Source organism: Castanea sativa, chromosome 7 (assembly GCF_040712315.1).
Source record: "Castanea sativa cultivar Marrone di Chiusa Pesio chromosome 7, ASM4071231v1".
NCBI classification, from domain to species: Eukaryota; Viridiplantae; Streptophyta; class Magnoliopsida; order Fagales; family Fagaceae; genus Castanea; species Castanea sativa.
In genome coordinates this window covers 35,507,839-35,521,657 of record NC_134019.1, presented here as the reverse complement: position 1 = coordinate 35,521,657, position 13,819 = coordinate 35,507,839, and the positions used below count along the sequence as shown (strand labels likewise).

At 35.6% G+C, this 13,819-nt stretch overlaps 2 protein-coding genes and 1 non-coding gene across 3 annotated transcripts; 2 read left to right on the top strand and 1 right to left on the bottom strand.

Moving 5' to 3' along the window:
- The first annotated feature begins 258 nt into the window (after positions 1-258).
- Positions 259-7,253, top strand: LOC142642929 (dolichyl-diphosphooligosaccharide--protein glycosyltransferase 48 kDa subunit). Its single transcript, XM_075817374.1, has 13 exons — positions 259-635; positions 1,801-1,937; positions 2,068-2,193; positions 2,497-2,550; positions 2,676-2,789; positions 3,796-3,851; positions 3,934-3,975; positions 5,020-5,095; positions 5,236-5,307; positions 5,413-5,538; positions 5,632-5,736; positions 6,389-6,472; positions 7,037-7,253. Exons 1-13 carry the CDS (start codon positions 368-370, stop codon positions 7,082-7,084), a joined length of 1,308 nt encoding a protein of 435 aa, XP_075673489.1. The 5' UTR covers positions 259-367; the 3' UTR covers positions 7,085-7,253.
- A 1,075-nt stretch (positions 7,254-8,328) lies between these two features.
- On the top strand, positions 8,329-10,562 carry LOC142643528 (large ribosomal subunit protein uL2x). The gene is made up of 2 exons (XM_075818193.1): positions 8,329-8,870; positions 10,035-10,562. The coding sequence occupies exons 1-2, from the start codon at positions 8,431-8,433 to the stop codon at positions 10,375-10,377; spliced, it is 783 nt and encodes a 260-aa protein (XP_075674308.1). The 5' UTR covers positions 8,329-8,430; the 3' UTR covers positions 10,378-10,562.
- A 2,627-nt stretch (positions 10,563-13,189) lies between these two features.
- Positions 13,190-13,330, bottom strand: LOC142605435 (small nucleolar RNA snoR83). Its single transcript, XR_012839056.1, has one exon. It is a non-coding gene; the product is annotated as a small nucleolar RNA snoR83 (small nucleolar RNA).
- Between the last annotated feature and the right edge of the window lie 489 nt (positions 13,331-13,819).

The window sequence follows — 13,819 nt, the reverse complement described above, 5'->3', positions numbered from 1 at the left end:
TTTAAAAAAATTGACAGAATTTTTAGGAGAAATAGAAAAAGTCAGTTAAAGAAATTTTTTTTTAAAAAAATTCTCATAATTTTTTTTAAAAATAAAGTATCATTTTAAGTAATTAACCCCTTATTTTAAAAAAATTCTCATAATTTTTTTTAAAAATAAAGTATCATTTTAAGTAATTAACCCCTTATTTTATGTCATAAACCAAAATTACGCAATAACCCCTGAAGAACGAGCAATTTTCCAAGTCAACCCCACCACCCCCATTTTCACTCTCTGAAACTCTCTCTCTCTCACAGTCTCTGTGTTTTGTCTCTGACTCTGCACAGACCCAAAACCAAAAACCCTAAGCTCTCCCCCAAAATCGAAAATGTCGAAGCTCCTCATATTCCTAACCCTAATTCCTCTCCTCCCAATTCTCACCATCTCCTTCTCTCCAGAAAACCCTTCGAGTCGCCGAGTCCTCGTCTTGCTCGACGACCTCGCCCTCAAATCCTCGCACTCCGTCTTCTTCAACTCCCTCCAGTCCCGCGGATTCGACCTCGATTTCAAGCTCGCCGATGATCCCAAGATCGGCCTCCACCGTTACGGCCAGTACCTATACGATGCCTTGATCTTGTTTTGCCCCACCACCGAGCGTAAGTTCCTTCATTTTTTTTTTCTCTCTCTTTTGGATCTGTTTGGTTGCCGAGAAAATGAGGGAAATGAAGTGAATTTTCGGATCTTATTAGCTCAATTTAGACAAATGGAGGTTAATAGTTTTCTTTCCGAATTGCGCTTGCATTTCCTCAGTGAATAGTAGAGATTTGAGCTGGATTAGGTTTGAAATTTTGCAAATTCTGAGGGATTTATATATATATTTGATTGATTATGAATCTATTTGTATCGAATCCCTTACGTTTTTATTTGATTGCTCGTTTTTTTAATCTGTTTGATTGCCGAGAATGTGAGGGAAATGAAATGAAAGTTTGGATCTTATTAGCTCAATTGAGACGAATGGAGGTTAATATTTTCCTTTCTAAATAGTACTTGCATTTTCTCAGCAAGAAAACATGGCTTAAAGCTTTAATAGTAGCGATTTGAGCTGGATTAGGTTTGACAGTTTGGAAATTCAGAGGGATTTATTTATTTATTAATTTATCTGACAGTTATAAATCTTTGAATCAAATTTTTATGTTTTTATTTGGTTAGCGGTTTCTCCTTTTAAAAAAAAAACTGTTTGGTTGCCGAGAATATGAGGGAAATGAAAGAAGGTTTGAATGTTATTAGCTCAATTGAGACAATTGGTGTAGCATTAGTTGAATTGAGGTTCATTAATTGTTCTCTCTAAATTGGACTCACATTTTCTCAGCAAGCATACGGGGCCTAAGGTTTGAATAGTAGAGATTTGAGGTGAATTAGGTTTGATAGTTTGGTAATTCAGAGGGATGTTATCTATTTGTATCAAATTCTTTAGGTTTTTCTTTGATTGCTCCTTTTTATTGGGTTCTGTATGGTTGCCAAGAAACTGAGGGAAATGAAATGAAAGTTTGGATTTCATTAGCTCAGTTGAGACAAATGGTTGCATTAATCATAGTTGGATGGAGGTCTGTTTGTTAATTGTTTTCTTTCAATATTGTACTTACATTTTCTCAACAAGCAAACTGGCTTTAAGGCTTGAATGGTAGTAATTTGAGCTGAATTAGGTTTGATATTTGGAAAATTAGAGGGATGTTATTTGTATGATTATTTATAAATGTACTTGTATCTATTTGACTTTTTCGCTTATAAAAAAAATAAATGTACTTGTATCAAATTCTGTAGGTTTTGGAGGATCCATTGATTTGGCAGCTATACTGGATTTTGTTGATTCGGGTCATGATTTGATTATTGCGGCCGATTCTAATGCATCTGATTTGATCAGAGAAATTGCCACTGAGAGTGGAGTTGATTTTGATGAGGTGGGTATTAGCATGTAAACATTTTGATCACCCACTATATATGTTCAATTTCTACAGTATGTTTGGACTGCTTTGTGGTTTACTTTAAAAAAAATTAAATGGAGACATTATTTCATTTATATGGGTACAGGACCCTGCTGCCCTGGTTATTGATCACATCAGCTATGCTGTTTCAAACACTGAAGGAGACCATACATTGATTGCTAGTGATGAGTACATCAAGTCTGATGTAATTTTGGGAAGCAAGAAAATTGAGGCAAGTGCTGACATTGTTAACATTAGTCATTAGTCTCTACAAAAATATTATTTCAGATGCACATTGCCTGACATACATTTAAGAGTTTTTGCAATGACTGGCCTTACAACTTTATTCATGAAATTTCCATAACACATTATTCTCTGATGTCATTTTCACTACGTTTCATAATAGCCTTTTCTCATGTTTAATGTGCTTTTACAATCACTGTCATACCGCACTAAGTTCACTGTAAATTATTAGTAAGTGGCTATGACATCACAGTATTCACTTTTGTTCACTGTTTGGATGAACCTGTGACAGGCTCCCGTACTTTTTCAAGGAATTGGCCACTCATTAAATCCTTCCAATAGCCTGGTAAGATTTTCCATCTCATATGCCTTTTAACAACCAAGGGTATGTGCGAATATTAAATTAATTTTAACTTTTGTTCATATGCTTTTGTCATAGTCATTTAATTTTTCCTTATCCTCCATCAATAGGTGCTGAAAGTTCTTTCAGCTTCTCCTTCAGCATATTCTTCTAATCCAAAATCCAAGTTGTCAAATCCTCCATCACTTACTGGATCTGCTATCTCTTTAGTATCTATTGTGCAGGTATGTTGTAATTTAAATCTTCTTTTTCATCAACTCTTGCAAGCTCTTATGTAACGTTTGTGTGATTTTATGAATTTAGTGACGTGCACCTGGTAATGATTGACAACTATGCATGCCAAGCACTATTGTAGAGTTTCATACATCATACTTTGTTATACTTATCAAAAAAAAATACATCATACTTTGTTATCTATTTCCTGTGTTTTGGTAAGGACATCTCCTTTGCTCTAGGCTTAACATAGAGTTCAAAGCAGTTTTTTTCCTATCTTAAATTGGCTTAATGGATGCAGAAGATAAGGCATAGCCTACATTCACATAGAAAGTGTCTTTTTTTTTTTTTTTCCTCATTACCAATATTTGGCAGAACCAAAACTGATAATCAGGCTTGATTGTGTTTTAGATCTCTTGTGCAAGATAGGATTTTTTGTGATGATATATGTACTTTGCGGATAACGTTGATGGAATTCAAACTAATTCCATTCTTACATGTCACATGTACTGGATTCATGTTATCGAATTGGCATTATGAGCCTCAAAATTGGCTTAATCTTTGACTTTCTACTGAATTCTGCTTTCTGATATTATTTCCTATTCCAAAGAACAAGTTCCTTCAGCATAAGATCGCATATTATTAAAATTAAAGACTTCTTACTCCTAATTGGTTGAGGAAGGCTATTGAACGATGGAGCTTGTTTTCCTGCTTGGTGTAACCTTATGGCATGTTAATTTGTGTTCGAGAAGTTGCAATTTTTTGGTTGTGTTGATGACTTTTTTGGTCTTGGGAATATGTTTTGTTGCTGTAGTGCGCAACTCAGATTCTTAGTAGGTTATGGTTAGAATGAGTATTAATATTGATGAGAAGGATGTGTCTTATTAACTTTGCATGTATATGAAACCTTTATGTTCTCAATAGCATTTTAGGCTGCTTTGATCTCTATAATGCATGGTTTTAGTGCAGTTGATATCTTCATAAAATCTGACCAGTTTCAGCTGTTTTTTGTTGCAGGCTAGAAACAATGCTCGGATTTTAATCTCTGGCTCATTAAGTATGTTCAGCAATCGGTATGTAGTAGTTACTGGTCAGCCTTGCCAAAGTTTTCTTGCTCATGCCATGTTCATTAATAAATTTTGGCTTTGTTTTCAGATTCTTCAGATCTGAGGTGCAGAAGGCTGGGAGTCCAACCAAGTGAGTTAAACTTTGGCTTGCCTTTGTTCAGTTTCAATTAAGTGGCAGGCTTAGTGAAGACTGTATCCAAATTTGACACGTTTGGACTAAATGCCTAAACTATCTTATGCTAAATATTTTTAATGGTAGCTGCACTACCTTTTAACTTAAAAAAAAAAAAAAAAAAACAGAAGCTCGTTATCTTTATCCTGTCAACTTTAGAAATGATTCAATGGTCAAACATTCGTGCGCGTTTGGCAAAAAGCTTAAAGCTTTTTGCTTTTGGCCTCAGCTTTTTACAAATAAACACCAAAAACTAGCTCTAGCCTTTTGTCACACCTTTAACATAAAAGCGACCAAAAACTACACTTTTGATAAACACTATGCAAATAAGGCAGTGAAAACCATGGGGTTCCAAACAGACACAAATTGTTGCTGAGGTAGATTCTTGCAGTTTTTTGCCTCATAATTCGTTGACGGTGAGAAGGAAATAGAATAAATTATCTGTTAGAGACAGCTATAACTGTTGTCAACAAACTCTTAGCCTAATCCTACAAGCACATTGGATATATTTATACATTGTAAGAGTGCAATATAAATTTATGAATGAATAGAACTTTGGACATAATGCCCAATACAGTTTCTGATAGAGCTGTTGACGCCTATGTGTATATTACTGTGCTCAGGGTGTGCGGTTATCAATAGGGGCCTCTTGAACGGAGAGAAGTAAATTAGTATGTCATGCTAATTTAATGCAAACTATGGTTTGGAAGTGGTGTTGATTGTTAAAAAATGAGCTACACTCTCTCTCCCTCTCAATATCTCTTCCAGCAGCAATTGTTGCAGTCTCTCTATCTCTCATGATTGCCCTCTGTCTGATGATTACAGTACAAGTTTTCATGGAATTTAGAATCTCCTAATTAAATATTTGGATATCCATGAAAAATGAGGTCTTGATATAAATATACTTATGTGTCTTATTTTATGCATGTTCTTTTTAATACTTAGAAAATGGTCATTTGCTTCTAAATAGAAACTGATTATAGATTTATTTTGTGGTATCAGACATGAGAAATCGGGTAACGAGCAGTTTTTGACTGAACTTAGCAAATGGGTTTTCCATGAAAGAGGTCATCTTAAGGTAAGTCTCTTACTGTAACCTAGATGTTACTTAGTTCCATCTGAATAAGATTCTGAAAAAAAAAAAATCATTTATTTTATGTCATCATTTGACTACAATTTTTTTAAATCGTTGCCTGCTGCATCATGTTTGGATCATAGGCTATGAATGTAAGACACCACAAAGCTGGAGAGGCCGATGAACCTACCATCTATAGGGTCAACGACGACTTGGTAATTTTACTTTTAGTACTAGAGTAATTATTAAAATATAAGTGCTAAAATTTAATAAGAAAGGAAAGGTTTTGGCCACTACTCACATTTTAAATCTGGTTGAAGGAATATTCGGTTGAGATTTATGAGTGGTCTGGTACAAGTTGGGAACCATATGTGGCTGATGATGTTCAAGTCCAGTTTTACATGATGAGTCCCTATGTTCTGAAGAATCTATCAACTGATAAGAAGGTACTTTATTAGATTATTTACAGCATATGTTGCATGCAACTTCACTGCCTGAGTTTCTAGTACACCTCTATTCATAATTACATCATCTTGCAGGGTAGTTATTTTACAGCATTTAAGGTTCCAGATGTTTATGGGGTTTTCCAGTTCAAGGTTGAGTACCGAAGGCTTGGATACACAAGCTTATCTCTGTCAAAGCAGGTATATAATGTCTTGTACTTTGTGTTCAATGTAGGGCATTCTAAAAGGGGCATGGGTGGGGGGGGGGGGGAGTGGAACTGATAGTTCATGTAACAAATATTTGTAGTAAGAGTGGATATCATAGAATGCAGAAGTGAATTTGGCTTCCTTCCTACGCTTGATGCTAATTGCAACCAAACTGGTTATTGCTGTTTGAGTTGAAGAGTGGTTATATAAAAAGGTGTAGAGAAGAATCAGAAATGCGCAATACTTATGTAGTCTGTGGTCTTTAGTTACGTTTATTTCTGAAGTTAGTTTCAACTGTCCTCCATTGGAATTGTCAGATTTCAACTCTTACATGACCATTTTGCTAAGAATATAATGCTTACTATGAGTCCTGGTCAACAATTAAAAATGGTACAGAATGAAAAGCATGATCTGCACTATGTCTCTCACATGATATTGCCTGTGTCATAACTTTCAAGCTATGGAGAAAGTTCAACAAAATGATAACAAAGTCTAACCATCTTGAAATCCGACTATAATAATAAAATAAATTAATTAAAAAAAAAAAAAACTGATCTGCAAATTGAATACCATCTTAAACAATTTGCAAATATGACCTAGTAAACTATATTAACATTTTCTTTCTCTTGTAACTATTGACCTGCAGATTCCAGTCCGACCCTTTAAGCACAATGAATATGAAAGATTTATACCAGCAGCCTATCCATATTATGGAGCAGCATTTTCAATGGTATGAGACTCTCTCTCTCTCTCTCTCTCTCTCTCTTTTATTCACAATTTATTACGGGGAGAAATTAGCACTATTGGATTCTTCTATGAGTTCAGGTAACTGGACTTATCTGCATGCTTCAGCTCTGGTTCTTTATACAGAAGCTGCGGTGTCTTTTTCTCATACCTAGTAATGCTGTCTAATTAGGGTTGGTCATTGGTCTGTAATCCTGATAGGGGAGTAATGAGCAAAGCTCAAGTTGTTGGCAAGTAGTCGTTCACTTGTCGGCCCTGTTTGTCGACATGTGTCTACATAGTATGTCTCAAGGGGGGTTGAAGCTTTAGATTGATTGACAGTCTTGGGCTATGCCTATGCTAAAGGACTGACATTAGTTTGTTCAAATTGATTTTTGCATTCTGTTGCCCATTTCTTCCAAAGCTGGAATTCTGTCACTTATGCCATCAGCAATGAGTGACCCCTAGTTTTTTGGTGATACTGTACAATAGTAGAGAGTCTTTATTTTTGAGTCTAATGCATCTTTCGTTTCTGGATTTCTGATCTTTGTGATGATATTTTCTGATGCAGATGACAGGTTTCTTCATCTTCACTGCTGTCCACCTTTACAGCAAGTAGCTGTAGAACCATAGGATGTGGGCATAATGTACTGTCCAGACTGCAAGCGTAATTGTCTTATTGAAAATTTTGCTTAAGCAATGATGTAGCTTAGATGCTTTTGATAGTTGGACAAGTCACTTGAGTAATTTTTTTGATAAGCATATCTCACTTGTTTTAGTTGTGATCACTATCTTGAGCTTATTTTTAAAGATATCTTGTAGGCATATTAGTTTTCTTGCCAAATACCCCAAAATAAAAAATTACAGGTAAATGTGATCACTAAAATTATTTTCTTTTAAAGTTCCTAATTGCTCATAATAATATCAAGAAAATTGTTGAACCGCTCCCTTGATAACAGCAACCGGAGGAATCCTCACGGTTATTAGATTTCTCCTCATTTGATTAACAAGAGATCAACGATACCAACGGTGAAAGGTTGAATATAGGTTTTGAACAAGGTAAACGAATAAAATCTTTGTGCTTGCTATGGCTGTCTGTGTTAACACCGTAAAATCTTCAAAACGTTAAGACAACTCCTGTACCTGGAGAAGCACAAGCAACCCAATGTTGCGACCAAATCATAGTTAGATTGCAATTAGAATGGGAAGTCTTATTTTTCTCATAGAATGGCAATGCAAAATGACTGATTTTTTTTTTCTTTTTACAATTCGTGCATGAACCCCTAATCCGAGGTCTAAGAGTGAAAATAGTGGTATCAAGTTGTCTTCTCTCTCCCTCACAATCCCTTTCAAATTTTATGTGAGACAGTAATAAACTTAATGTCATATGCACATTCTTCTACCATTTGTAATTTAGCTCTATAATTTCATTATTGTGAATCTGTGATGCATCACTAGCTTCTATTCATTAAATATTAGAATTTCATGATTTAATCTCTTAATTTAAAGAAGCCAAGGAGGTGTTTGGGCTAATTTTTACTATATCAACCCTTTCAAAAATCGTCCCCCAACAAGTGGTAATACCATATAACAAAATATGTGTACTAAGTGGATGCCTTATTATTATTGTTTTTTGATTTGATTTTTTTTTTTCAATCATCATATTTATAAGTAAATTACGTAAAAATTTACTTAAAAAAATATATTAAACAATTAACACAATTTTCTTCAAAATGGCCCGAAATTCATTTGGGTGAGTTCATATCCGGCCCATTCTCAAACTTTTCTGTTTTTTCGACTAGGCCCATTACCCAAACTAGCATCCTTCCCTACCCTCTTACACAAAAACCCTAATCCCCCACAAACATATATATCTATCTTCCCATCTTTCCTTCATTTCTTAGCCGTCAAACTCACACAAACACACAGAGAGTTTTTCCCCTTCCCCCCCACCCCCAAAAATCAATGGGTCGTGTAATCAGAGCTCAACGTAAGGGTGCTGGGTCCGTCTTCAAGTCCCACACCCACCACCGCAAGGGCCCCGCCAGGTTCCGCAGCCTCGACTTCGGCGAGCGCAACGGCTACCTCAAGGGCGTCGTCACCGAGATCATCCACGACCCGGGTCGCGGTGCCCCGCTTGCCCGAATCACCTTCCGCCACCCCTTCCGCTACAAGAAGCAGAACGAGCTCTTCGTCGCCGCTGAGGGCATGTACACCGGCCAGTTCGTCTACTGCGGGAAGAAGGCCACCCTTGTCGTTGGGAACGTGTTGCCCCTGAGATCCATTCCCGAAGGAGCTGTGGTTTGTAACGTCGAACACCATGTTGGAGATCGTGGGGTTTTCGCTAGGTGTTCTGGGGACTATGCCATTGTTATTAGTCACAATCCTGATAACGACACTTCCAGGTCCTTTTGCTTTTGTTTTTGTTGTTTGTTTATGTGTTTAGATTTTATGGAATATGTGCTGTTCATTGCTTTATTTTTATTTATTTATTTATGGAAATTGATGTGGGGTTTGTGGAATGTAAGGTGTTAAATGTGTTAACTTTGATAGAATTGATTTTCTGTTCGATGATTTGGGTATTGGATTACTTGATTTTCTAACATGAATTGCTTATGCTATGACAAATTTGTTAATATCGAATTGGATCATACCCGTTAATAAGTGTGCGCCATATATATATATATATATATATATATATATATATATATATATGTATGTATGTATAAACATAGAATTTAAAATCCATGCCCAGATATTGGCCTAATTGAATTAATACAATGAATTCATATGTTTTAAGGCTTTGTTGTTGTATCCTGTATTGGCCGAAACATCAATATTGGTGAAAACACCCAAAAAATCCCTTATACAGCTGGTATAGGATGGTAGTGGTATGGCATTGAGAAATTTGATTCCAACTCTACTTGCTACATAGAGTGGCATGTGCCTCTTTTCATTAAAGAAATTATTCTCCTGTTTAGACAGTTATGTTATGTGGCTCTTGTAATGGTAGATGGGTAACTACCTGTGTAAGCGAGCTGATTTGATTAATGTGGACACGTTTTTACATAACTCGAAACTTTGGTCATCTGGTTCAGTTATCTAGTTGATGTTTATTGATATACAGTGTCTTTTATCCTTTTTGAAAGTCATGCACAAAGATTAAAAAAAATGATGGTTGGAGTGATTTTTTGTTAATACGATTGTGAAAAGAGAAGGGGAGGACTTGGAACCACATTGGTTTACAAATAGTGCCAATTCGCAAACTGGAATGATGTGCCTGTCATCTGCTATTGATACATGTATCCGTATCTTTTCTAATCTTATTGGAGTTGTTATATTGTTGTACCTCAAAGATCATTTTTCTTTTAAGTAACCATGTATGTTTATGTTAAGTCCCAATGACTTCCCATGATTTGTGTTCTTTTGAAGGTCTATAGTTGTCTGGTTCTGTAAAACTTATGAGAATTCATGACTTGTTCCACTGATATCATAGATGTCTATAATTCTATATTTTAACTCAGAAGTGTCATTTGCTCATCAGTTTGTATCTTTGCTCAATTTAACAGGGTCAAACTCCCATCTGGTGCTAAGAAGATTGTTCCAAGTGGCTGCCGAGCAATGATTGGGCAGGTTGCCGGTGGTGGGAGAACTGAGAAGCCCCTTCTCAAGGCTGGTAATGCTTACCACAAATTCAGAGTGAAGAGAAACTGCTGGCCCAAGGTGCGTGGTGTGGCTATGAACCCAGTTGAGCATCCTCATGGAGGAGGTAACCATCAACATATTGGACATGCTAGCACTGTCAGGCGTGATGCACCTCCTGGTCAAAAGGTTGGTCTCATTGCTGCAAGGAGGACTGGTCGGCTTAGAGGACAAGCCGCTGCAACTGCTTCTAAAGCTGACAAGGCTTAAAAAGAGTGTTATATTTTTTTTTTCTGCTGCTTCTCTTGATTATCATCTAAAGACTAGTCGGTGAACTTTATTGCAGAAATTTTGTTTTGGATCGTCTTTTTTTTCTTTTTTCTTTTTAAATTATAAGAATTGGTTTGTGCACGTTTTGAAATTAGTCCAATTAAACTGTTCCTATTTCTGCTGAAGTTCTCTTTACCTTATACATATGATACAGTTTAGTATCAACTATGCTTTAGCGAAACTTTGATAATCAGAATAATTTTATAATTTTTGCATTATACCGATGCCTTGGGAATCCACAATAAGTTATAAACTTTTGACATAATGGCGGTGGCAGTGTTAAGAACTGTCATTATCAGGGCGGTGCCACCTTAAGGACCACCGTGATCTGAAAATTTTCTTTTTTATAATAATTTAAAATTTTTTATTTGTTTACCTTTGAGAACACCTTTAATTTTTTTTTTTGTGTCAATAAAATTAAATTTTGTTTCATAATTTGTTCTACATTCATTGGATGAATGATTGCTTAGTTGTGTACATTGAGAGAGATGTAGCTTGTAGTATTGATAATGAGACTATCATGCAATGATTTCAAAATATGAAAATTTGTAAAAAATAATTGTAAATTTTATGTATTTGCATGTTTTTTTATTGTTGTTATTTCTCTTTTTATTAGATTGTATAATTTATGCATCATAACGAATATCTTGAGAAAAATTCTTGCAGCAGCCACTAATCATTTTGGCCAGAATGGAGCAAAGGGTATCTCCATTGACTTCATTCTGTCTCAGAGATGCTGAATTATTCAATTGTAAGGTGCTTTTGTAAGATTAGATTTACCTTGTTGATTGAAAAGCCAAACCTTTGGCTCTTTGGCCATAAGGTGATGAGTGATACTTCTTTGCCTGTCTTCCTGAGCTAAATATACTTCCTTTGTCAGATTCTCTAGTGATGGATATCTGTAAAAATGATATTTGACTTGTTATTAATCCCATTGACGAGGCCAAGAGTGAAGAGTGGAGCCAGAAAGGCTTTTATTTCTTGATTAGACAAACTGTTATTAAGGGAGGTAGTGAAGCTAGATTCCTTCTGGGAGGACTATGAAGATGATATGGAGGCCTAACAGGGATTTGTGGGTGGTAGGGAAAACTTGTTTGTTGTGGGGTTTCAGCAAATGTCAGATAAATGCCACTTAATGTAAGGCCTTGGTAGCGATGAAGATTTTGATGGGGATGCTAGAAGGTGGTGTAGAGGGATTGGAAATCATATGGGTCGTTTCCTGAAGGCAGATGTATCGTAAGATGCTGTGAATTGGGGGCGTTTTTGTATTGAATTTGGGTGGACCTAAGACCCTATTGCTAAGCAAACAGAACAACTTTTTGGTTTTGCCAACTCCAATTTGCTTTGAAGTTCAACCTGTGATTACTGTGGGGAAAAGCATGAAATCAGTCCTTTATGTTCTCTGGACTTGTTAATATGCAGTAGAGGTCTGGCATGCCGGTTGTTTAAAGTAAGTTTAATCTAAGCTTTTCTAATTGGGCTATGATAGATGTCATTGTCTGGATGGTCTAACACTTGCATGAATGAGTTTTGGATGATTTATAATATCAGAGGAATGAAGCCATACTTTTGTTGCCGGTTTGAGTTGACTGCCTTGTCCCCATCTTTATTTACAAATCATATTGTTGAGTTCAGCATATCCCGGACGGAAATGACTCCTCATCATAAATATCAACTGAGGCCAGAGGCCCAAGGCAAACATAAAAAATGTCTCACAACAGATTCTTAGAGGACTAGCCAGCTAACACGCGGGTCTCAATTAGACTCTTAAGGAACAAGCAATTCAGCAATACACAAATCCTTCTTAGAATCTCTTTAATACCATTTTTATGGAGCTAAATTGGGGAGCACAGTTGTCTTTAACTTAAAGGTGTTAGTTTGGATTGCACAAATCAAAGCCATAACCCAATTGGCTTTGTGGTAGTAAAAAAAAAAATTGGAAGGTGAGCTCATCCGCTTGATTGGCTTGAAAAATATCAAATGAGGGACATTAAAATGAAATTCTTGAGGGAGGTTGAAGCAGTCAAACATGGAGCCAAATGTTACTATGATATAAAATCCTTTTTTTCAGTGGAGAAGAACCAAAACACAATAGTCTTCATTTGTAACTTACAAAGGTTTAACTGGCAAAACACGATAGTCTTCATGAGTGGTTCCAAACTGCCTTAACTGGCAAATCTAATGTTTCATCGTACCTGTCTAATGGTAAATCTTAATCCATGTTTTAGGATCTTGGTGCTTGCCGGTTACATTATATTTTTAAATAATTGAGCAACCCATTAAAACCGATCTTTTGGTTTTGGATCTTTAAACTTTAATTATAATGATCGATTTCTCATGGTCATTTTATTTCCCCCCTTGATACCTTTATATCATAAAATTCACCATGTACCAGTTAAATTCATTTAAAATTACATCTCCATCCAGTGCATCATTGAAGTCAATTTACAACTAATAATTCTCTTTTGCATTCAAAATATGCATCTATCATTTGGAGTTCACACAAACATGAGATCCATATACCAGACACATGTAAGGCTAGAGAATGTGAGGCTCTACCAAAAAAACGAAAAAATAAATGAGGAATTTTAAATTCAATATACCCACGAAGAAAAGTGTGGATCTTCACAGAAAGAAAGGAAAAAAAAAACAATTTACACACTTTGAGGTTTTTTTTTTAATACCCAGAACAAAATGAAATTTAAAAAAAAAAAAAAAAACCCAAAAAATGAAGAATAAGGAAAATCAAAATATATGTATGGCGAGTTACTAAGAAAACACCTTGTGTTTGAAGATAAAAGGTGTTAATCAGCGAAACCTCCAGTGTCACTTTTGGCCTCCCATGAATCAGTTTAAGCACTAACCATTAAGGCTTTTTTAGCTTATCTGGGATTATGAAGGCACAAACAATGGAAAACCCAACAACCAAAAAAGAACAGATTAAAAGAAAAGAGCTCTAATAAGACACATTTGAGCGTCATTGAAAACTCTTGTACAAGGAAAACATTTTACTTGAAAATTGAAAGAGAAATACCAGCGTTGGCAAGCCTAGCTCTTTCGGACTACAGCATATCAGGGTCCTTGGAGGCTATGCGGCTGGAAAGTCTGGTATTTATAATCACTGGTGATTGTAAAGTCAGCCAAAACCCTAATCCCCTCATGGTTTTAAGATTTCATCCTTTACTTTAATGCTATTCCTATTTTCCACCTTAATTTTTTCAAGTTTTCATCTTAACCCATATACTTAACGGAATGACATATCTTGCAATTTTTTTTTTTAATGAAGCTGGTGTTAAATGTTTTAGTAGTCAGGTAGTGTCTAAATCAAATTGTAAAAATTACGAAACTTATAAAAAAATACAAATTTGAACAAATATGAAAT

Coding starts and splice junctions, on each gene's coding strand:
- LOC142642929 (XM_075817374.1), top strand. CDS start 368: ATGTCGAAGCTCCTCATATTCCTAACCCTAATTCCTCTCCTCCCAATT. Junction 636..1,800: donor GTTTTGCCCCACCACCGAGC/GTAAGTTCCTTC, acceptor CAAATTCTGTAG/GTTTTGGAGGATCCATTGAT. Junction 2,194..2,496: donor TGGGAAGCAAGAAAATTGAG/GCAAGTGCTGAC, acceptor AACCTGTGACAG/GCTCCCGTACTTTTTCAAGG.
- LOC142643528 (XM_075818193.1), top strand. CDS start 8,431: ATGGGTCGTGTAATCAGAGCTCAACGTAAGGGTGCTGGGTCCGTCTTC. Junction 8,871..10,034: donor CCTGATAACGACACTTCCAG/GTCCTTTTGCTT, acceptor TCAATTTAACAG/GGTCAAACTCCCATCTGGTG.